Below are 22,921 nucleotides of genomic sequence, written 5' to 3'. Positions count from 1 at the left end.
TTGACCAATTACAACAGACTACACCATCTGACCAAGCACATGACACTAGCCTAGCGGAGAATAGTGGATTAGACGGATGAATCGCAGAATGAATCATTTGAGTGTCAGTCAAAAAGTAAGGTAAAAATAACTGCTTTTTATTACGACATAATCGTGTTTTTACACCTAAGTACATAAACTTGTTTTTGGAGACTCCATAAACCAAAGTAGGACCTTAAAAATCATATGAAACTTACTCTTTAACATTATATTCTTGTCTTACCACATAAATTTAGAAGTTTTACAAACTACAGTGTCTGCCAGGCTTGAAATCAGAGAAATCATAGACCTGTACCTAGAACAAAACATATTGCAAGCTGGCTCTGGACTGGCAGCCATCTTGCGAACAGCTTCCGGGCTGGCGGCCATCTTGCGAACGGGTTCTGTGCTGGCTACCATACGACTGGAGACGCAGGCTGGGTGGCCAAGACGACTGGAGAAGCTGGCTTGGTGGCCATGACGACTGAAGACGCTTGATAAATTGAGCATAATTCTTCAGTGAATCAGCATAAATACCTGCTGCAGCTGTTCGGTGTTCGAATTCGGCTGCTATATCCATTTTATGGCGAAGTCATCTGTTACGAATTGCCCCGAGACAGCAAACAGGCAAAGAGGAGGTCGCAGGCGATGGTCGGGGCAGGCAATTGAGATTCACTAACAATATACAATCCAAGGTCAAACACAAGTAATTCAATAGACGAGAATGCTCAGAAATGCAATGTAAAAAAATAAAATAAATAAAGACTTCGCAATGATGAAAGAACAGACCAGGCTTATGTAGACAGATGTGACAAGATAGACTAGTAACAGGTGAGGATGATCAACATAATGAGTCCATCAAAGGGTTAAGGGAAATGTAGTGTACAATGACAGTTTGGGTGATGAGGGGAGTGCCCTCTAGTTGATCGGAGAGGGCACTCCAGCTGGTGATTGTCACAACATCAATACAATAGTGGGTAAATAGAAACTAAACAGAAAACAATGTATACTACTAAATTCCACTAACACAGTGTTTCTCAAATCTGGCTCGCGAGATCTACTTTCCTGCTGAGTTTAGCCCCAACCCAAATAAAAAACACCAGAACAAGCGTAATCAATGTCTTTATGTTGCACAGTGCAGATTAATCGGCATATGACAATGAAGTATTGCGAGAGCGATTGGAAAGTATACTATCGCGTTACTTAACACAATCAATCTGCGCAGCGCTGCATTAAGACCTCGATTACGCTTGTTCGGGTGTGTTTTATTTGGGTCAGGGCTAACCTCGGCAGGAATGTGGATTTCGCGAGCAACATTAGAGTAACACTGCAATAACTTTTTAAACATTAAGGGGCAGTTTCCCAGACAAGGACTATCTTAAATCAGGACTAGGCTTTGGTTAAATTAGGCTATTTAAATGAATTTAAAAAACGTACTTTACAAACAAATTTACAGTCCTGCATCTTGAGACAAAATAATCACACTCATATTTTTATGTTATGTCAGTGCAAGTTGTTTTCGATCAAGACATCTCAAAAAATTTCATTAGTCTAGGACTAGGCTTAAGCCCTTTCTGGGAAACCGCCCCTAAATGAATAATAACGATCACAATAAACTTTTTAAAAATTCAGATCTATTCTGATCTTGGTATTACAGTGTACAAATAATCATGATTTTAAACTGTAAATGCAGCCTTATAAACCTGCTGCTATTCAAAATTATGTTAGACGAATGGAAACCACTCACTTCTTTTGACAGATTAACTGTATGTACAGTATGCAGAGAAACAGAGCAACACAATGTCAGCATTGCACTACGGTTAATGCTACATTCATTTTACTCCATATATGGATCGGGAATTAATAGAAAAATGTGTTATATGCTGTCATGTTGGGAAGTAAAGGGAGAATGTGCATGATATAATCTACCAATATGACTTGCATTTTATACGAGTCTCATAGGTCACAAGTCCAAGTCAAGTCCCCAGTCAGCTGTCCACGAGTCCAAGTCAAGTCACAAGTCTCGGTTATTGTAAGTTAAGTGTGACTCGAGTCCAAGTCGTGGACTCGAGTTTCAATCTCTGCTGGAGATGGCCCTCCATTCCTCATCATTGTCTTTGTACAGGATAAACATCGCCTTCAGGGGCCTGTTTTAATAAGGAGGTTCAACCAACAAGGAGTTAAAATTTCAACTCTGAGGTGTTTAACACAGAGATGTGAAACTTTGAGTTTTTGGTTTCAGAACAGCTGATTTGAGTTAGTACTATCAATTCTGGGTAGACTTCCCTTGAGTTAAGTGTTGCACATATGGATGCACCGATCCCAATAAACCAATAAAGCATAATTAAAAAACTCTGACCTCCGCTGGTCTGTCAGATCTGTCAATCTCCATCCAGCATGCGGTTGTCCAGGAACAGTCAGGACGTTACTCGTTGCAATGTTTTCAATATTCTTTTTAATCACTAGATAATAGACTGTGGTGTCATGATTTCGCTATTATGTCATGTTTATTCTTGGTCTTGCATTTTGCCGGAGACGGTACTCGCTGAGTGTAACGTTATTAGATTCAAGCACTGGAAGCGATCTATGTTATGCGTCATTCATACATAATAACTTTAAACTTTGGGATGGATGAACCATGAATTAAAAACACAACATATCTCTTCTCTTTGTGTTATAACTGTTTTGAACTTGGAAAGCAAAGATCCCCGCGACATCAGGATCCGGGATGCTCGTGAGAGAAGCGGGTGCATTAGATCAGATTGCAAAACAGTATGCAAACGGTGGCGAGGAACCCAAAACTCTAATCAAGAAAAAAAAACTCAGGAGAAACCAGGCCCAACCAGGGGATGCCAGTTCCCCCCTGGCAAAAGCTGCTGCCTCTGCACAAAATCAACAGTGCTTACACGACAAGGCTAAATGAAAAATTAAAGACTGGCTGAGAGGAGTACTGTTCTCCACTCTTTGATGCAACAAGTACATCAGTTGTTTTTGGAAGTGTTCCTGGTTCCGGTTGATCTAAATAAAGCAGCCTAAACCCTCTGAGGATTTATATTTTGGAAGTGTAGCGTATGCAAGATTAAAAAGATGCATCTTTGGTCTAGATTTAAACTGACAGAGTGTGTCTGCCTCCCGGACAGTGCAGGGAAGAATATTCCAAAGTTTAGGCGCTAGATAAGTAAAGGATCTACCACCTGCACTTGATTTTGAAATTCTAGGTATTACCAACTGACAGGATGCCTGATAGCGTAATTCACGAGAAGGACTGTAATACAGTAGAAGTTCACTCAAATACTGCGTAGCTAAACCAAGTAATAACTTGAGCTGCCGTTTTGGACCATTTTGAGTTTTTGTAATAAGCCTGCCCGGCAACCACCTAACAGTACATTACAGTAATCTAGCCTTGATGTCATGAATATATGAATTAACTTCTCTGCATCTGACAGTGACAGCATATGACGTAGTTTAGATACATGTTTCAGATGGAAAAACGCAATTTTACAGGTGTTGGCGACGTGGCTTTCAAATGCCAGAGACCATCTCATTGACTAAAATGTCATATTTGCTTTTATAGAGGAATCAGTACATGTAAAGGCTGCATTAATTCAAAGGGATGTGATTTCAGGAGGGCAATTTAGGGCTAGAGTGGAATTTTGTCATTTCCCTGTGCATTTTTATTTAAACTGTTCCATTTTTATTTACAGTGAATTAGATATATCAAAATATATCTCATTCATCCTTACATCAATAACATCAGCATTCATAAGTGTATAACATCACAAAGGCATAAGATGACTGTGTGTGGTGAACTTATTCCTATAAATAATTTATTATGGCATAGATTTGGTCATACCCCATCCTTGAGCCTGGAGGCACCAACGCTTGCCAGTGGCCTGTGTTGGAGAAGCTCTCCAAGTTGTAAATTATGAAGTATTCAAAACAGCTTTTGATCAAAGTCTATTCATTTCCCAAAAGTGAAATCCACATTAAAAGTTGTTTATAAGTATTTTGGATGGCTTTTGTGAGTTATTTGGATGATTATTTTCCTCTATGCCTCTAAAAGTAATTGTCATTAAATTTGATAAAATAATTAATATTGTTGATATCACTGACACATATGTCTTGGCTTGTCACCTGCAGCCAGGTCCAAGAGTATGGTGATGGGTGAGGCAACCCGTGGCTCTTGTCGGCCCACTTCACCAGGTCTCCAAGATGGGGAACTGAAGGCTGGCTGGCTGAAAAAGCAAAGGAGCATCATGAAAAACTGGCAACTACGCTGGTTTGTGTTGTGTGCTGACCACCTCTACTTCTACAAGGATGAGGAAGAGACTAAACCCCAGGTATGTACAGCTAAAGAGATTTAAATGCAGTTCTTTCTGGAAGAGGGGTGTGCAAATTTGTTCCTGGAATCCCACATTACAGCAGAGTTTAGCTCCAATTCTAAGATGAGATGAAGATGTACTACTGCCACAAAACAATTACTTCTACATTGCACCAGTAAAAAACACTAAAGACTAAATAAACATTTGTCCAAAGGCTGCTACTTTGTTAAGTTTCCTAAATATAATGTGTTTTTTATGGTACAGCAAATGTGCTTTTGCTGTATGAGTTTTTCAATTTTTTTCAATTTTTCCCCATTACATTTACGGACATTTTTGCATTTATACAGACACTTGTATAAAGTAATATACAGAGTGGAGACACTGTAATATACATTTGTTTGTGACAATGTGTAATCCCCTGGGATTGATCCAATGATCTTGGTACTGCTAACGCCATGCTCTAACCACTGAGCAACAGAAAACTGTTTGTTTCACTTTGCCGCAACAGTCCAAGCGTACACATAGATTTTAACAGGTTTTGACAGTGTCCCTCAGAAGAGACTGTTCCCATGCTCAACCTGTGCCCGTGCTTTGCTGGTCAGGATGTGTGTGAAAATGTCAATCCCACCCAATTTTCCGCCTTTAATCAATGAGATTCACAGTGAAAGGGTTGTGTTGGCAAATCTCACTGGAAATCACACGCAGAGATAAAATAAAACAGTGAAGACTGTGCTTTATAATAACAGTGAGCAGACACAATTTCTACCAAATATATAAATAATAGAACAAACACTTTATTTTATACAGGTACATCTTAATAAATTAAAATATATTGACCTTTTTCTCGATATTCTGTCACTCCTTTTAGAAAGTGAAAACCATATGTTATATAGATTCATTACACATAGAGTGAAATATTTAAAGCCTTTATTTCTTAAAATTTTGATGATTATGGCTAACAGATCATAAAAACGTCATGGTTACGGATGTAACCTAAGTTCCCATGATGGAGGTAATGAGACGTTGTGTCGAACCGACAGATGGGGTTCGCCCTTTAGAACCTATCACTTCGACTGGTTTTGAAATAGGCCAATGAAATTGGTGAATGAAATTCGCATGCTGGACTCCACCTCCGGATATCCGGGTATAAAAGGGAGACGGCGTGCTGTAATCATTAACCTTTAGTTCTCAGGAACCTGAGAGCCTCTCATGACTGCTGCAGCGGATGGCATGTTTTGTGGCAATAAGGACAAAATGTCTCGTTCCCTCCATCAGGGAACTGAGGTTACATCGTAACCAATACGTTCCCTTTCTGTCGGTCTCTCGACGTTGTGTCGAAACGACAGATGGGGTTAGAGCTATGTGAGCATACCTCATAAGGTACCCGGCCTAAGGGCCAGGGCTGCTCTGCCCAGCCCGCCCGCAGGAGGTGCTTGCTTAGTGATGGATAGAATGCCTGTTCTTCGCCCTGTGGGGGAAAGAATGGGGGTAGGTAGCAAACTGACCCACCTATGGGGGGGGAAGGTGCTTTTGCAGGCACGTCCACAATCCAGTGCGCTACTCTCTGTTTGGAGACAGCTCTGTTTGGAGACACAACACGGATGGGGTTGGGTCTTCCTCCCCACTGGGGAGCACCTGCATTTTCACCTCCTGGTCCTGAAAAGGAGTGGTGGGAATTTTGGGCGCGTAGCCAGGCTGGGGTCTCAGGATCACGTGAAAGTCGCCAGGCTTAAATTCTAGAAAATCAGGGGCACGGAGAATGCCTGTAGGTCCCCTACCCTCTTGATGGAGGCAAACGCTATCAGGAGAACGGTCTTCATCACGACCTGAGGAAGAGCTGCGTCTCTTAGGGTCTCGAAGGGGCGCGTCTTAAGGCCCGCCAGGACCATGTCAAGGTCCCAAGAGGGTATGGAGAGCAGGCGAGGCTCATTCCGCCTTCTCGTGCCCTTAAGGAAACTGATGATCAGGTCGTGCTGTCCCAGAGACTTTCCAGCCACTGAGTTGTGAAGAGCGACAATCACAGCTACATACACTTTCAGTGTGGAAGGGGAGAGGTTATTCTCAAGTTTCTCTTGTAGAAGGGACAACACGTTCCCGATCGGGCAACTCCGTGGGTCTTCTCTGCTAGAAGAGCACCAGGACGAGAAGAGGTGCCACTTATAGGCGTATAGCCCGTCCAGGGGCCAGACATGGAGGTTCCAGAGGCCTGGTCTGGGATGCCACAACGTGCCCTTCCCCTGAGAAAGCAGGTTTTTCATCAGGGGAATCGGCCAGGGGGGAGTTGTTATCAGAAGCATTAGTCTCTGAGAAGCAATTCTGGTTGGGCCAGTGTGGCAAAACTAGTAGCACTTGATGCTCCCCTTCCCTGACCTTGCACAGATTCTGTGCGATGAGGCTCACTGGGCGGAAGGCGTACTTTCGCTTGTCCCGCAGCCAGCTTAGTGCTACAGCATCCATGCCAAGGGGGGCCCCGGGGAGGCAAACAGGTCTACCTGGGCCTACCCGAACTGCACCCAAATGAGCTGGACTGCACGGGGGTGGAGTCTCCACTCTACCCCAGGCGTCGACTGACTAGAGAGCATGTCGGCTGTCTGGTTCAGGTCGCCTGGGATGTATGTGGCTCTCAGGGAGCCTATCACCTGGTGATTCCACAGGAGGAGGCGTCGGGCGAGTTGTGTTAGCTGAGGTGAGTGTATGCCACTGTGGCGAGTCATCTATTGCCCAATCAGCGTCGCCATGGCAATGGAGAAAATCAAGCCGCACATCGGCTGATTGTCAACACCTGTCCCCTATTACCGGAAGACATAAAACCTTGAAGAAGGGAAGAGAATGTTGGGCTACAACTCCACACGAGATGCAAGATACTGACTGTGTTCTGTTGTGTTTTTCCTCTAAAAGATACGAGTACTTGACAACCAGCCGGAAAGACAGTTCATCCACGGCCACGGACCACGGCTGCATCACTCTTCCACGGAGGATTCCCACGGACACTTGAAGATTTTCCCACACCTACATATTTTTGAATAAATGCTATTTTTGTTCAAGTAATAAAGAACCCTCCGGGATTAAAACTGTCACCCTCATCGCGAACGCAGTCGCGAGGAGGGTGAGCGCGGCTGTTAAAAACACCCAGGGAGATTGGAAACTCTATTTGTGAGAATGTGGGCGCTAGGCCCCCGGTGGGACCTAGCTGATGTTGAGACAAGGCAGGAACCGTCCCTGGTCGACTGACCAGTGATGTCTTGCTGGGGTCGGGCCCAATGGTGGTAATCTCCCTGGAGTCTTCCCATCAGGACCGCTTCATCTTCCGCGATGGCTGCTGACGGGGTGGAGGATTCCTCTTTGACATCCCCTTCCAGGGAGCCACCTGGTGGGGGGGCACTGGAGCCGGAGCTGGCGTCGCAGAGGACCGGGGCTGCTGGGGAGTTGATGCTGCAAGGGATCTCGAAGGCCGAGTCGTGGCGGTGTGGGATGTGGCTTATCGCCTCTGTCTGCTTTTTCACCATCGAGAACTGCTGAGAGAAGTGAACCTTCTCTGCGTCCCACATCTGCACTAGGTTAAGCCAGAGGTGTCTCTCCTGGACCACAAGTCTGGACATCGTCCGTTTCAGGGCCTGTGCGGTCACCTAGGTTGCCTGTGAGGCGAGGTTGGTGACGGTGCGGAGTTCCTGCATTAGCCCTGGATCAGTCTTACCCTCTTGGAGCTCTTTCAACGCCTTGGCCTGGTGGACCTACAGTATGGCCATGGAGTGGAGAGAGGTGGCAGCTATAAGCCTTCGACACCAGGGATAACAAAGTCCTACATGCCCGGGACGGGAGTCTGGGTCGACCTCTCCAGGTGGCCGCCGTCTGCGGGCACAGGTGCCCCGCGACTGCATGTCAACATAGCCTCTAGCTGCCCTACCATCGAGGGACTAAAGGATGCACGAACCGGTTTGACCGAGCCGAAAAGGGGGCGATCTAGGTCTTACTCAGTTCGTCATGCACCTCCGGGAAGAATGGAACCGGGGCTGGGCTCGGCTTGGAGTCGTGCTCAGAACCCAAGTACCATGTGTCCAACCGCGAATGTTGGGGGAGAGGCATTGCAGTGCACTGCAATCTAATGCTCACGGCGGGCTGGGACAGCATGGCTGACATCTCGACGTCTGCTTCTTCCTGAGCTCGTTCTCCCATGTTGTCACTGCCCGGGAAGCAGGCGAGATGGTGGCTGTTTCTCGGAAGAAGACAGCCAACCGTGACCGCAACGTCTGAATCACCAACCGCCCGCAGTGTGAACAAGATGTGTCCACAAATGCTGCCTCAGCGTGCTGAATGCCCAAACACTTGAGGCAGACATTGTGTCCGTCCCCCTCCTCAATGAGGGTACTACACCCACGAGAACAGCGGGACATGTTACACTGGAGAAATTTGGCTATTTTAGAAATTTTTTGAACACCTCTGGAACCAGCGAGACCCCCAGGGGAAGTCGCTGAAGGAAGGGACAAAAGTTGAATGAATGCAGCGCGCCATCTCCCTTTTATACCCAGATATCCGGGGGCGGAGTCCGGCATGCAAATTTAATTCGCCAATTTCATTGGCCTGTTTCAAAATCAGTCGAAGTGATAGGTTCTCAAGGGCGAATCCATCTTTCGGTTAGACACAACGTTGAGAGACAGACAGAAAGGGAACCCAAAATTCAGTGTCTCAGAAAATTTTAATATTTCATAAGATCAATAAAACAAGGATATTTTAAACAGAAATCTCAGGATTCTGAAAAGTATTTTCATTTCTATGAACTCAATATTTGGTTGGGCCTCCTTTTGCATGAATTTCTGCATCAATGTGGCGTGGCGTGGCATGGAGGCAATCAGCCTGTGGCGCTGCTCATGTGTAATGGAGGCACTGATTGCTTACGAAAGCGGCCTTCAGGTCAACTGCATTGTTGGATCTGGTGTCTCTCATCTTCTTCTTGACAATACCCCATAGATTCAGGTCAGGGGGGTCTGTGGGCCAATCACAGTACAACCATGGCTATTGAACCAGCTTTTGGTACCTTTGGCAATGTGGGCAGGTGCCAAGTCCTGCTGGAAAATGAAATCAGCATCTCCATAAACCTTGTCATCTGAAGAAAGCATGAAGTGCTCTAAAATGTCCTTGAATGTGTTGACTGTCCTTAAATGTTGACTGTGGACATCAGAAAACACTACAAAAAATATTTATCAGTGCAAAATGATGCACTAGTTTCCCCCCGGCAAGCACTAGCTGTTATTTCACCATCTCTGTTAATTATATATGAGATATAGTCTGGCAATTAATAACTAACTTCTTGACAAAATAATCTTAAATTTGGTAACATGTCGTTTGTTGCCCAAATAACTTGATGATTGATATTCCATCATGTAAGTGATGATTAAAATGTGCCTAGTTTCATTTCTTTGACATGTTATATTCGTAGCATGTGCCTAGCCACGATTTAGTTCATAAGCGGTGTCCCAATTCGGGGGCTGCAACCTTCTCAACTCAACTCAACTCAACTTTATTTATATAGCGCTTTTTACAATTTTCATTGTTACAAAGCAGCTGTACATGAGACACATTTAATACAAGTATGAATTCTAAAGGAGCCCCCCCGGCCAGGCAGATAGTGCAAAACAATATGCAAACGGTGGTGAGGAACCCAAAACTCCCATTGAGAAAAAAAACCTCAGGGGAACCCAGGCCCAACCAGGGGATTCCAGTTCCCCTCTGGCAAAAGCTGCTGCCTCTGCACAAGCTCAACAGTGCTTGCACAACAAGGCTTAGTAAAAATATAAAAATCAAGGATTAAAGATTATCATTAACAATCTAATAGCATTTGAAATGTTGTAGGAAAAACAAAGTTGTCGCGTCCTTTATCCAGCTCTATCCTCTTAGCACTTGTCAGGTCACCGCTTCCCATTCTCAGCTCTGCCATCAGGTCTGGGCATGAACTGCATCCTGCGGTAACCTTGGAACAAAGAGACAAGACTGGCTGAGAGTAGAGTACTGTTCTGCACTCTTTGATGCAACAAGTACATCATTTGTTGTTGGATGTGTTCCTGGTTCCGGTTGATCTAAATAATGCAGCCTAAATCCTCTGAGGATTAATATTATGGAGGTTTAGTGTATGCAAGATTAAAAAGATGAGTCTTTAGTCTAGATTTAAACTGACAGAGTGTGTCTGCCTCCCGGACCGTGCAGGGAAGAATATTCCAAAGTTTAGGCGCTAGATAAGAAAAGGATCTACCACTTGCACTTGATTTTGAAATTCTAGGTATTACCAACTGACAGGACCCCTTAGAGCGTAATGTACGTGGAGGTCTGTAATACAATAGAAGTTCATTCAAATACTGCGGCGCTAGACCATGTAGGGCTTTATAGGTAATAAGCAAGATCTTAAAGTTAATGCGATGCTTTATAGGTAACCAGTGCAAGGTTGACAGAACCGGGGTTATATGCTCATACTTTTTTGTACGAGTAAGAACTCGAGCTGCCGCGTTTTGAACCAGTTGCAGTTTTTGTAATAGGCCCGCAGGGCAACCACCTAGAAGTGCATTACAGTAATCTAGTCTTGATGTCATGAATGCATGAATTAATTTCTCTGCATCTGACAGTGACAGCATATGACGTAATTTAGATATATTCTTAAATTGGAAAAATGCAATTTTACAGGTGTTGGCGACATGGCTTTCAAATGACAGAGTACTATCGAATACAACACCAAGATTCTTAGCTGATGACAAGGATTTTATGGAGCATCCGTCAATCGTTAAGCAGTATTCTTGGTTGTTACACATTGCAGTTTTCGGTCCAGTAAGTAACACTTCTGTTTTGTCCGAGTTTAGTAGTAAAAAATTGTTACTCATCCACATTTTTAAGTCACCTATGCAATCCTTTATTCGATGAAACTGCTGGGTTTCATGAGGCATCGAGGAAATATAAAGTTGAGTATCATCAGCATAACAGTGAAAGCTAATTCCGTGTCGCTTTATTATATCTCCTAGAGGTAGCATGTATAATGCGAAGAGCAGGGGTCCCAAGACTGAGCCCTGTGGTACACCGTACTGGACTTGTGATTTGCGGGACACCTCATTGTTTATTGCTACAAATTGAAAACGGTCGGATAAATAAGACTTAAACCATTTCAATGCTATTCCGTTAATGCCGACGTAATTTTCGAGTCTATGTAGAAGTATGCTGTGGTCAATGGTGTCAAATGCAGCACTGAGGTCTAGCAGCACCAATAACGAAATACAGCCACGGCCAGACGCTAAAAGCAGATCATTTGTAACTCTGATCAAAGCAGTCTCTGTACTGCGACATGCTCGAAATCCAGACTGGAATTCATCATTAATGTCATTCCTTTGGAGGAAGGAGCATAATTGAGTTGAAACTACTTTTTCCAGAACTTTAGATATAAAAGGTAAATTCGATATAGGCCTGTAATTCCCTAGTTCTTTAGGGTCGAGTTTGGTTTTTTTTAAAAGGGGCCTTATAACAGCCACCTTAAATGCTTTAGGCACATGTCCTAATGTCAGAGATGAGTTAATAATACTAAGAAGAGGATCTATAATTTCTGGGAGCATTTCTTTCAGTAGTTTTGTAGGTATAGGGTCTAGCATGCATGTTGATGATTTAGATGATCTAATGATTTTAGACAGTTCATCGTGATCTACTGTAGAAAATAATTGCAATTTCTCCTTAGGGGTGCTGTAGTTAGTTTGTTCAGCGGATTTCACTACAGGTTGCATTGTTATAATTTTTTTCTCTTATATCTTTGATTTTACTCGTGAATTAGTTCATAAATTCATCACTGTTATGCTGATAATCAGAATCTGACGTCGATGACGACTTATTCTTTGTTAATTTAGCCACAGTGTTAAATAAGAACCTAGGGTTGTGATGGTTTTCCTCTATTAGTGTTGAAAAGTAGGCGGATCTAGACATTTTTATTGCATTCCTGTAATTTTGAGTACTATCCTTCCATGCTATACGAAATACCTCTAAATTCGTTTTCTTAAAGTTGCGCTCCATTTTACGGGATGCTTTTTTTTAGAGTCTGAGTGTGTTCATTATACCACGGTGTTGGGCTGCTATTTTTAATTTTCTTTAAACGCAGAGGAGCAACTGTGTCTAATATTTCCGAGAAAATAGAGTTAAAATTTTCAATAGTAGTGTCAAAATCGTCAAAGTTTTTACTCATGCTAGATATTTTAGACAATTCAGGCAGATTATCGAGAAACGCATCTTTGGTAGTTGAAGTAATCGTTCTACCATATTTGTAACAAGGAGTTTGATTTGCAGCCGTAGGCCATTGAAGCAAACATAATATCAGATAATGATCCGAAATATCTTCACTCTGCTGAACGATTTTAACATCGTCCACATTTATACCATAAGAAAGTATTAAATCTAAAGTAAGATTACGAAGGTGAGTGGGTCCTGACACATGTTGACTAACGCCCATGGAGTTAAGAGTGTCTTTGAAAGCCAGTCCCAAGGCATCTGTATCATTGTCTACATGGATATTAAAGTCACCGACGACAAGGACTCTATCTGCGGCCAGTACTAGTTCTGATAAGAACCCACCAAAATCTTTAATAAAATCTGTGTGGTGCCCTGGAGGCCTATATACAATAGCTAGAATAAATTTTAAAAATGTTTTGTCCTTAGTATTAGGTGTCGATACGTGAAGTACCATGACTTCAAAAGAATTGTATTTAAAATTAGACTTCTGAGAGGTAATAAAAGAATTCTTGTAAAGTGCAGCGACACCTCCCCCTCTACCTTTTAGACGAGGCTCATGTTTATAGTAATAATCATTGGGAACGGATTCATTTAGAGTAATAAAATCATCTGGCTTTAGCCATGTTTCTGTCAAACAAAGCATGTCTATTTTATGATCGGTTATCAAATCGTTAACAAAAAGTGCTTTATTTGAGAGAGATCTAATATTAAGCAATCCGAGTCGTAACAGCTGATTATCTGTATTTTGTTCATGTTTGATTTGTTTAACGTTTATTAAATTACTTTCAAGAGGTTTACGCAATATCTTATGTTTGCTAATCCGGGGGACAGACACAGTCTCTATTTTATGTTGTTTGTAAGAAGGGATTATTACATGTTGTATATTTTGTGTATTCTGTAACGCGAGACGGCAAGCAGACAGTTGGTTAAGCCATTCTAAGGTCACAGACTTAAAAACGAGGACTTGTTCTTCTAAGCACGCACCCTCAAAAGTCCAAAAACTGGACTGAAATGAGACTGTCTTGCCTCACAGTGGATTTCCTAATTGCGTCACCTGCTGCTCAGTTTGCGTGGTGACAGTAGCTGGACACAGCAGAGACATTTCTGACTTTTTAAACAAATACAGAGCCATAAAAATTATATTTTATTTTAGAGAAAATTAATGTAGATTTAAACAGACCAACAGTATAATAAATTCACAACCAACCGTAGACATTTAAAATACAATAATGCATCAATATTGTTAATTAGCAACATTTTAATGTTTTAATACTATTAAAACACTGAAATTGACCTTTTTTGTGAATTACATACTTTATTTAATAAAGTTTAGAATGAAGATTTAGAAATTTCAAACTGTTACAGGAGCGCAATGAATCTCGGGACAGACTAAGCTGTGAAGGATATATTTGTTCTATCCTTAAAAACCCGCTGAAATAAGGTCGCATTTTGGAGCTGCATTTGAAGCAAACTTTGAATCGGGACAGCATGACCAGCCTTCAGTCGTGCTGTTGTGACGCAATCGGTCTGAAAATGCAGCCTTTAAAGAACGCAGCCCCCGAATTGGGCCATATTCAGAGCTGCTATTTGTAGCCAGTTTATAGTCAAGACTGGATTATTGTCCAGTCAGTGTAGAGATTGTGGATTCATCTTTATCATTAAGTGTCATTTCCTTACATGGTTGAGCTGTAGTCACGATTTAGTTCTGAATGGATGGGCTGTGTGCAATCTGCTTTTAGTCTGACCAACAAAATAGAGGAAATTTTCTGTCTAATTTCAACGGTTTGGCTTTAACCCTGATTCAGACCGGCAATGAGTATAGACAAAAGGTTTCAAAATGGCTTGTTATGACATCATCAAGTTAACATTTAAAACATTTGAATTATACATCATTTATATTATATTTGCTGTCACATAACATTCTACGAAATTATTTTTCTATAATTTTAGCAAAATATATAAAAATGAAATTACAATTCTTGACCACTAGATGGCAACTGTAGCCCTACTATTGAGACTTGAAAGTTAGTAGGGATCACTATTGCAAGATCTCATGATAATGCATCTTTTGAAATATGAGAGAGCATTTCGTGTTGTAGAGCGACGGACAAAGAGCAAACGTGAAAGAACATTCACGCTGTTCTTTATTTATCTACCAATGGCTATTTGTTATAATATGAACCCTAACATTTAAGCGACTTAGAGTATAAAGTCATGTTGTGGTTAGCTTAAAAAGTCCTTAAAATTAAATTTCATGCTGTGTTAAATGTTGCCGTGTGTGAATGTAAGCAGTCTGCCAAGTTGTAAAGCCGAAAGTGAATGAATAACAAATTTTTATTTTTAACAATAGTTTATTGGCTTAAAAATAACTGCACACGGTAGACCAATCACAGTAGACTAGACCATCTGACTAATCATATGAGAGTAGACTGACAGAAAGGAGGGGAATAGATAGATGAATCGGTGAACAAATCATTTGAGAGTCAGTCAAGAATTAAGGTAATAATAACTGCCTATTATTAGAAAATTGTGAAGAAAATGTGTTTTTAGACCTTGTATGTACGTAATCTTTTTGGACACTCCATAAACCAAAGAATAGGACCTTAAAGATTACAGAAATATTTACTCTTGATTTGTATTAGATTTATTAAGTTAGCTATTCCTTTTTTATCATTATCATAATCAATAATATTTAACTGTATTGTATTTATAACATTTTATTCTGTTATTTTCAGGGTTAGTTTCTTATTCTTAATAAAAGCTCAAAGTTGTTTTGATGAATAAAAATAACTATTTATTAGTGGTGGGCATAGATTAATTTTTTTAATCTAGATTAATCTAGACTAATTCCAAAATTAATCTAGATTAATCTAGATTAAAATGGCTCATTTGAATTCTGCCGAAGGCATTCAGAATATGTGTGCTACCCAAATAATGACTAAAAGTAAGTATTTGAGAACGGGTTTCTCAAGCCAGGTGGCGCATAAGACCAGGGGCTTATCTCCTGTTTCCAAAATGCATCACAAACTGCTTGAGAAAGCTGTTCTACTATGATAATTGGTGATGAAAATTAAATTATGTTCAATAAGATGAACTTGTGTTTACTTCCGCAATAGCTAAGGGATGATTTCCGTTCAGGTGGTACTTGAGACTGGAAGAGCTCCTACAGTACATTTACATTTATTCATTTAGCAGACGCTTTTATCCAAAGCGACTTGCAAAGAGTGAGGGAGCAACAAGCGATATGTCATACAGGAGCCATAATACATTAGATCTCAATACAAAGTTACTGGTTTCAACTAAAGCTAGACCACTACCTGTTGAGAGAAAGTGTTTTTTTTTTAAACCAATTCCGCATTGCACAAGGTGCAAACAACCTTAGTCTTGCGATGTTTCTATTGGGAAGCTTCTTAAAAATTAATATTCCCTGAAGCAAACCCGGCGGCTTCATAGCTGCATCCATGTTAGCACGTCACGTTTGATGCGGTAATTTCACAGTAACGTTATGTTGTGTTCAGACCAAACGCGAATGGCGTGTCAAGCGCGAGTGATTTACATGTTAATGCAAAGAGGCAATAGACCTACTTGCTGCGCGAATTGCGCGAATGAAGCCCTGGTTATGAGATGATGAGTCGGCTTCTGCTTCCGCGAATGACGCGAATCACGCGAGTTGAAAAATCTCGTTCTCGCCCCGTACAGTGCAGTTAAGCTGGTATACATCCGCGCTAAAATATCAAGGTGAAAGTCATCATAGCTTGCGTAGTATAGACCCAGCTCCCAACCCAACTTTGAGAATAGATTAACGGCGACATTTTTTTTATCGCGCGATAAGAGTCTCACTGCGTTAACGGCCCACCACTACTATTTATCCATTGTTTTGTTTTCTATTCGATATTATATATATAAAAAAATCTGGCAATGTGTTCAAAATTAATAAAATTAATCTTGAATATTGCCAGATAGATTTAGCTAAGGTTTAGGGTTTTTATATTTATAATTTTTTTGCCCTGGTGAGTAAATCGCCACATTTTATTAAATTGTTAATTGTTTTACTAAAATAAATGAAAAAGTTAATTACAAATGTGGCAAGGGGGCGTGGTTTAGCGCGGTCTGCGGCAGGGGGGCGTGTCGAGAGAACGACGGTGAGTAAGCAGATCAACGATATATTGAAAACACCTGCTTCTCGTTCTAGTAATTGGCGAGGAGACGCATTTAAGGCTCGAAGGAGGAAGCAGACAGTGAGAGAGAACCAGGCTGGGAAGACACGATACTCGGGAGGTACAGAGACGGTGCGTCCAGGAGATACCCGAGCAGAAAGATTCATCAACAGAAGAGTTGTAGAACGGACAGAGAAAACGGGTCGTTGAACCCGGAAGTGTTATTATTTTGTGTGTATACGGAATTAAACTTACGTGCTTCCCAGCCAAACCGACCCCGCCTCCTTCACAACGAACCTTGTTACACTGGTGCCGAAACCCGGGAAGAAAGGAGTCAGCCGCCACCATGCAGTCCCCGCCAGGATCGCCATTTGTGGAGGTAATAACATCACTCCACCAGGAACATCATCAGGCCCTGATGAAACTTTGGGAGGATCACGAACTATGGTTCCAGGCTCTTCTACAGACCCAACAGGAGGACCGCGAGTCATTCCGGAGCTGGTTGAGCCAGGAGAGAGGCTCATCTCCATCGGCTGCATCCGGGACGGTACCGCTGCATAAGATGGGGACCCATGACGAGCCGGAAGCCTTCTTGGATCTATTCGAGAGGTCCGCGGAACTATCCGGATGGCAGCCGGACGCTTGGGCCGCCCGCCTCATCCCACTACTGTCTGGAGAAGCCCAGATGGCCGCCCAACAGCTTCCGGTGGCGAATCTGCTGAACTACGCGGACCTCAAGAAGGCAATCCTCCAACGGGTAGGCCGGAGTCCTGAGCAACATCGGCAGCGGTTCCGATCCCTGGAATTCGGGAAACGTGCCCAGCCTTTTGCCTTCGCTCACCAGCTCCGGGATGCCTGCCGCAGATGGCTGATGGCCGGGGCCACAACAGTAGATACCATCGTCGACCAGGTGACGCTGGAGCAGTTCGTGGGAAGATTGCCCATGAAAACCGCACAGTGTGTCCAGTGTCACCGGCCGACGACGTTGGCCCAGGCCATCCAACTAGCGGAGGATCAATTGGTGGCGTGCCCTGGGGTCGGCGCGACTCCATCATCGCTTTCTCTCTCTTCCTCTCCTCCTAGGGTCTCTTCAACCTCTTCCAGAGCGGTGCCCCTTCCCAGGTCTAGGGGGTACTTCTATCCGCGGCCGGCCCCGAGAACCCGGTTCCCACCAGAGGCGGGGCCATACGGAGCTGTAAGGTCCCCGGAGGGACAACCCCACCGGACCGGCAACGGTCCACAGACCTCTTCCCTGTCGTCAGCCTCTCCTCGCCAATTCGGGGGTCTGCTTCCTGCCGCTGGGGCGGCGGGGACTCCTGGGCCGGCCTGTTGGCGTTGTGGGGACCCCGGTCATTTTATCGACCGATGTCCTATGATGGAGGTCGATATGATGATCCGGGTTCCCGACAACCCTCAGGCTGCCCTCGGTCAAGATGGGCTGTACCAAATACCTGTGAGTATTAGGGGGGGTATACATCAGGCGTTGGTGGATTCAGGGTGTAACCAAACCTCAATTCACCAAAGCCTGATTTAATTTGAGGTAATGGATACGAGCCACAGGGTTAAGGTAAGGTGCGTACACAGGGACGTGGTGAACTACCCTTTGGTGCCCTTGACCATACAATTCAGGGGACAAAAACATAGTGTAGAGGTGGCTGTTAACGAGCACCTCCGACATCCGCTAATTTTGGGGACAAATTGGCCATTATTTCAAACATTATTGGGACATCTATGTGCGGATGTTTCTGGGAAAAACCAAATGCAATGGGGAGGGGCGGTGGCGCAGATGGGAGAAGCGGAGCCGGGACCTCTGACGACAACTCCAGAGGAACGGAGCGCTGTGGAGAGAAGAATTCTCTCTCAGGGCGATGATTTTCCTCTGGAGCAGTCTCAGGACGAGACACTTAAACATGCGTTTGATCAGGTCCGCACCATCGACGGACAACTCCTCCATCCTGCGCAACCCCTGACCTACCCATATTTCGCTATTTTAAAAGACTGGTTATATCGTGTGACCCAAGACACTCAGTCAAACCAGGATACAACCCAGTTATTCATACCGAAAAGCCGCCGGGAAATGCTTTTCCAGACGGCTCATTGTAATCCTATGGCGGGTCACCTGGGACAATCCGCAACTATAAATCGCCTAACGGTCCGTTTTTTTTGGCCGGGCATTCACGAGAACGTGCGCAGGTGGTGCGCGTCTTGTCCTGAATGCCAGCTGGTAAACCCACCGGCCACCCCAAGGGCACCATTGTGCCCGCTTGCTCTTATCCAGGTCGCCTTCGAACGGATTGGTATGGACCTGATCGGGCCGTTAGAGCGTTCTGCACGAGGACATCGATTTGCATTGGTCATTGTGGACTATGCAACCTGATATCCTGAGGCAGTGGCGTTGCGCAATATCTCAGCAACCAGTGTTGCGGACGCCCTGTTTCGATTAATCTCCCGTGTGGGAATCCCTAAGGAGATTCTCACAGACCAAGGCACGGCGTTTATGTCACGGACACTCTGCGAACTGTATGGATTGTTGGGGGTTAAGACGATTCGGACCAGCGTCTATCACCCACAAACAGACGGACTGGTTGAACGTTTTAATCGTATGTTAAAAACCATGATCCGGAAATTCGTACACGAAGACGCCAAAAATTGGGATAAATGGTTGGAACCTCTGTTATTTGCGGTCCGCGAGGTCCCCCAAGCCTCTACGGGGTTTTCCCCCTTCGAGCTTCTCTATGGTCATCAGCCTTGTGGGGTGTTAGATGTCCTAAGAGAAGCTTGGGAGGACGGGCCTTCCGCGAGCAAAAACCAAATTCAGTATGTCCTGGACCTGCGAGCAAAACTCCATACACTAGGGCGGCTCTCTATGGAGAATTTGCTACAGGCACAGGATAGACAGAGCCGACATTATAACAGAGGCGCCAGGCTACGTAAATTTTCACCGGGAGAGAAAGTGCTTGTATTACTGCCAACGTCCAGTTCTAAACTACTCACCAAGAGGCAAGCACCATTTGAGGTCACACGACGAATAGGAGATCTCAATTATGAGGTAGAACGATCGGACAGGAGCGGGGCTCATCAGATTTATCACCTCAACCTCCTAAAAAAATGGAGTGAGGCGAACACCCTGATGCTGGCGACGACAGTGAGTAGAGTAGACGATCTCGGGCCAGAAGCGAATATCAAAGTGCAATCTCTCGCTCTGGCTCCAGGGGGAGATCATCTCTCGTCCTCCCAGCTTACGGATGTTGTGAAGTTACAGGCAGAGTTTGCAGAGGTTTTCTCGCCCCTGCCCGGCTGCACAAATCTCATAGAGCACCACATTGAGACAAAACCGGGTGCGGTAGTGCGCAGTCGCCCATATAGGTTACCTGAACACAAAAAAATGTGGTTCAGAAGGAATTAGAAGCTATGCTGGACATGGGAGTGATAGAAGAGTCCAATAGTGACTGGGCTAGCCCGATAGTTTTAGTACCGAAGACCGACGGCTCGGTCCGGTTCTGTGTGGACTATCGCAAGGTGAATGCTGTGTCGAAATTTGACGCATATCCAATTGACAAATTACTTGACCGGCTAGGGACGGCTCGTTTTTATTCGACATTGGATTTGACGAAAGGATATTGGCAGATCCCTCTATCTCCCTTATCCAAGGAGAAAACAGCCTTTACTACGCCGTTCGGTTTACACCAATTCGTCTCACTTCCGTTCGGTTTATTCGGAGCCCCTGCTACCTTTCAGCGCCTCATGGACCGTATACTCAGACCCCACGCGACGTATGCCGCAGCCTACCTCGATGACATCATCATATATAGTAATGATTGGCAGCGGCATATGCAGCACTTGAGAGCGATCCTGAGTTCACTGAGGAGGGCGGGGCTGACGGCTAACCCGAGGAAGTGTGCGGTTGGGCGAGTAGAGGTAAGGTATCTGGGTTTCCAATTGGGTCAAGGAGAGGTGCGTCCCCAAATTGATAAGACGGCAGCGATTGCAACCTCCCCGAGACCCAAGACCAAAAAGGGGGTGCACCAGTTCCTGGGGCTGGCGGGATATTATAGACGGTATGTTCACAACTTTTCAGACCTCACCAGCCCGCTGACTGACTTCACTAAAAAGGGGGCACCAGATACCGTCCAATGGACGGAGCAGTGTCAGCAGGGGTTTACCCAGGTGAAGGCTGCTCTATGTGGTGGGCCGTTATTGCACTCTCCCGATTTTGCACTCCCTTTTTGGTTGCAGACTGATGCTTCGGACAGGGGCGTGGGCGCGGTCCTATCGAAGGAGATTGAGGGGGAGGATCGTCCGGTGCTGTACATCAGTCGCAAACTGTCTCGGACTGAGATGAGGTACAGCACCATCGAGAAGGAATGTTTGGCGATTCGGTGGGCGGTCCTCACCCTCCGGTATTATCTCCTGGGGCGGGAGTTCACACTCTGTTCGAACCACGCGCCTCTCCAATGGCTCCACCGCATGAAGTACACCAACGCGCGGATCACTCGTTGGTACCTTGCTTTGCAACCATTTAAATTCCAGGTGATCCACAGGCCGGGGACTCAGATGGCGGTGGCCGACTTTCTCTCCTGGAGGGGGGGGACGAGGCTTCAGGCCGGATGGGGCCTCGGCCTGAGTCGGGCGGTGGGGGTATGTGGCAAAGGGGGCGTGGTTTAGTGCGGTCTGCGGCAGGGGGGCGTGTCGGGAGAACGACGGTGAGTAACCAGATCAACGCTATATTTAAAACACCTGCTTCTCGTTCTAGTAATTGGCGAGGAGACGCATTTAAGGCTCGAAGGAGGAAGCAGACAGTGAGAGAGAACCAGGCTGGGAAGACACGATACTCGGGAAGTACAGAGACGGTGCGTCCAGGAGATACCCGAGCAGAAAGATTCATCAACAGAAGAGTTGTAGAACGGACAGAGAAAACGGGTCGTTGAACCCGGAAGTGTTATTATTTTGTGTGTATACGGAATTAAACTTACGTGCTTCCCAGCCAAACCGACCCTGCCTCCTTTCTTCCTTCACAACGAACCTTGTTAGAACAAAGTTAACCTAGAAGATTTAAAATCCCCAAATGTTTCATGATTCTGGATTTCCACAAGGCTAAAAGGTTTGATGAAGATTAAAGAATTAAATGTTTTGTGCAAAGTATTTGGGTTTAATTGATTTTGTAGGTCATCGAAGGTTAAGTGATACTTTACTGTGACTATTCATCTCTGTAGGGCTGCATCCCATTGAAAGGCAGCCAAGTGAATGAGCTGACAACCAATCCAGAAGAGCCGGGTCGACACCTTTTTGAGATTGTGCCAGGTGAGCAGATCTTAGAATCTTAACTGTACCCTTTTGATGTAAGAATGACCCATTTAAAGGTCAAAATATTTTCATAATAATAAAGAGTGTTTTGACCCGTATTTCACATGGTCTTTCACGTGATCTTGATCGTTCAGATTTATAGAATATTTTTGTTGGGATTATTTTTGTCAATTAAATATGACACAGCGGCATGACACCACACAGAGCTCAAAAGGGGGAGGTGCACTTAAAGATATGTGGTCAGAATCAGTGTGATTGGAGTTTTTGTTTTATATAATAGAATGGGTGTAAACAGGCTATCAGATTACAGCTGTGCACAGTAAACCATTAGGCACCTTCTGCTAAGGTAACTTCAGTCAGCCTTAAATGCGCCAAATCCATTGGGTTTGTAAGTGTTAAACTTAAGGTTTTTGATGAATTCTAAATTTCGTTCTGTGCTTGGATCACTCTTTAATTAATCAAATCAAATTAATAAATGGGTTTATTTAGAATTTTCTCAGCAGATCAGGGAAGGAGAGAATCTGGTTCCATCAAGCTTGTTTATTTCCTGACAAGAACCATGTTATGTGGAGTACATTAGAGCACACAGGAAACATCTTCAAGCAATCATATGTCTAGGTTTCATTTTATAGCAAAATAAGCTAATAAATGATAGCCTTACTTTATGCGCTGTCTTACACGCAACAAATATTTATTAGAAGATAGATCACACTCAGCACCCTTTAAGAGGCCTTGCCCATGTTCATTAGTGCGGGAAACTAAATAATCTAACAGTAAAATATTAACTGCTTTTTAAATGTTCTCTTTCTCTCTTTTGAGTATAGAAATGTACCGGGGTGAGAGACACGACACAGACAGGAGGGGTGATAACAACAA

General features: G+C 44.0%; 1 protein-coding gene across 3 annotated transcripts in view; it reads left to right on the top strand.

Annotated features, from left to right (window-relative positions):
* si:dkey-191m6.4 (rho GTPase-activating protein 22) overlaps window positions 1–22,921 on the top strand; it is a 55,644-nt gene that overhangs the window by 7,081 nt on the left and 25,642 nt on the right. The window contains exons 1-3 of one of the 3 annotated variants that reach the window (XM_056771386.1): window positions 4,210–4,358; window positions 17,825–18,194; window positions 21,955–22,042. In XM_056771386.1, coding sequence (XP_056627364.1) covers window positions 4,336–4,358; window positions 17,825–18,194; window positions 21,955–22,042 — 481 coding nt within the window. In that variant the 5' untranslated portion in view covers window positions 4,210–4,335. Of the gene's footprint in view, window positions 1–4,158; window positions 4,359–16,816; window positions 17,121–17,824; window positions 18,195–21,954; window positions 22,043–22,921 lie in introns of those variants that run through there. The other 2 variants (XM_056771388.1, XM_056771387.1) reach the window with 2 other exon arrangements.

This window comes from Triplophysa dalaica, chromosome 17, assembly GCF_015846415.1.
Source record: "Triplophysa dalaica isolate WHDGS20190420 chromosome 17, ASM1584641v1, whole genome shotgun sequence".
Taxonomy (NCBI): domain Eukaryota; kingdom Metazoa; phylum Chordata; class Actinopteri; order Cypriniformes; family Nemacheilidae; genus Triplophysa; species Triplophysa dalaica.
Note: the sequence above shows the minus strand (reverse complement) of the source record. Positions and strands in the feature narration are given on the sequence as shown.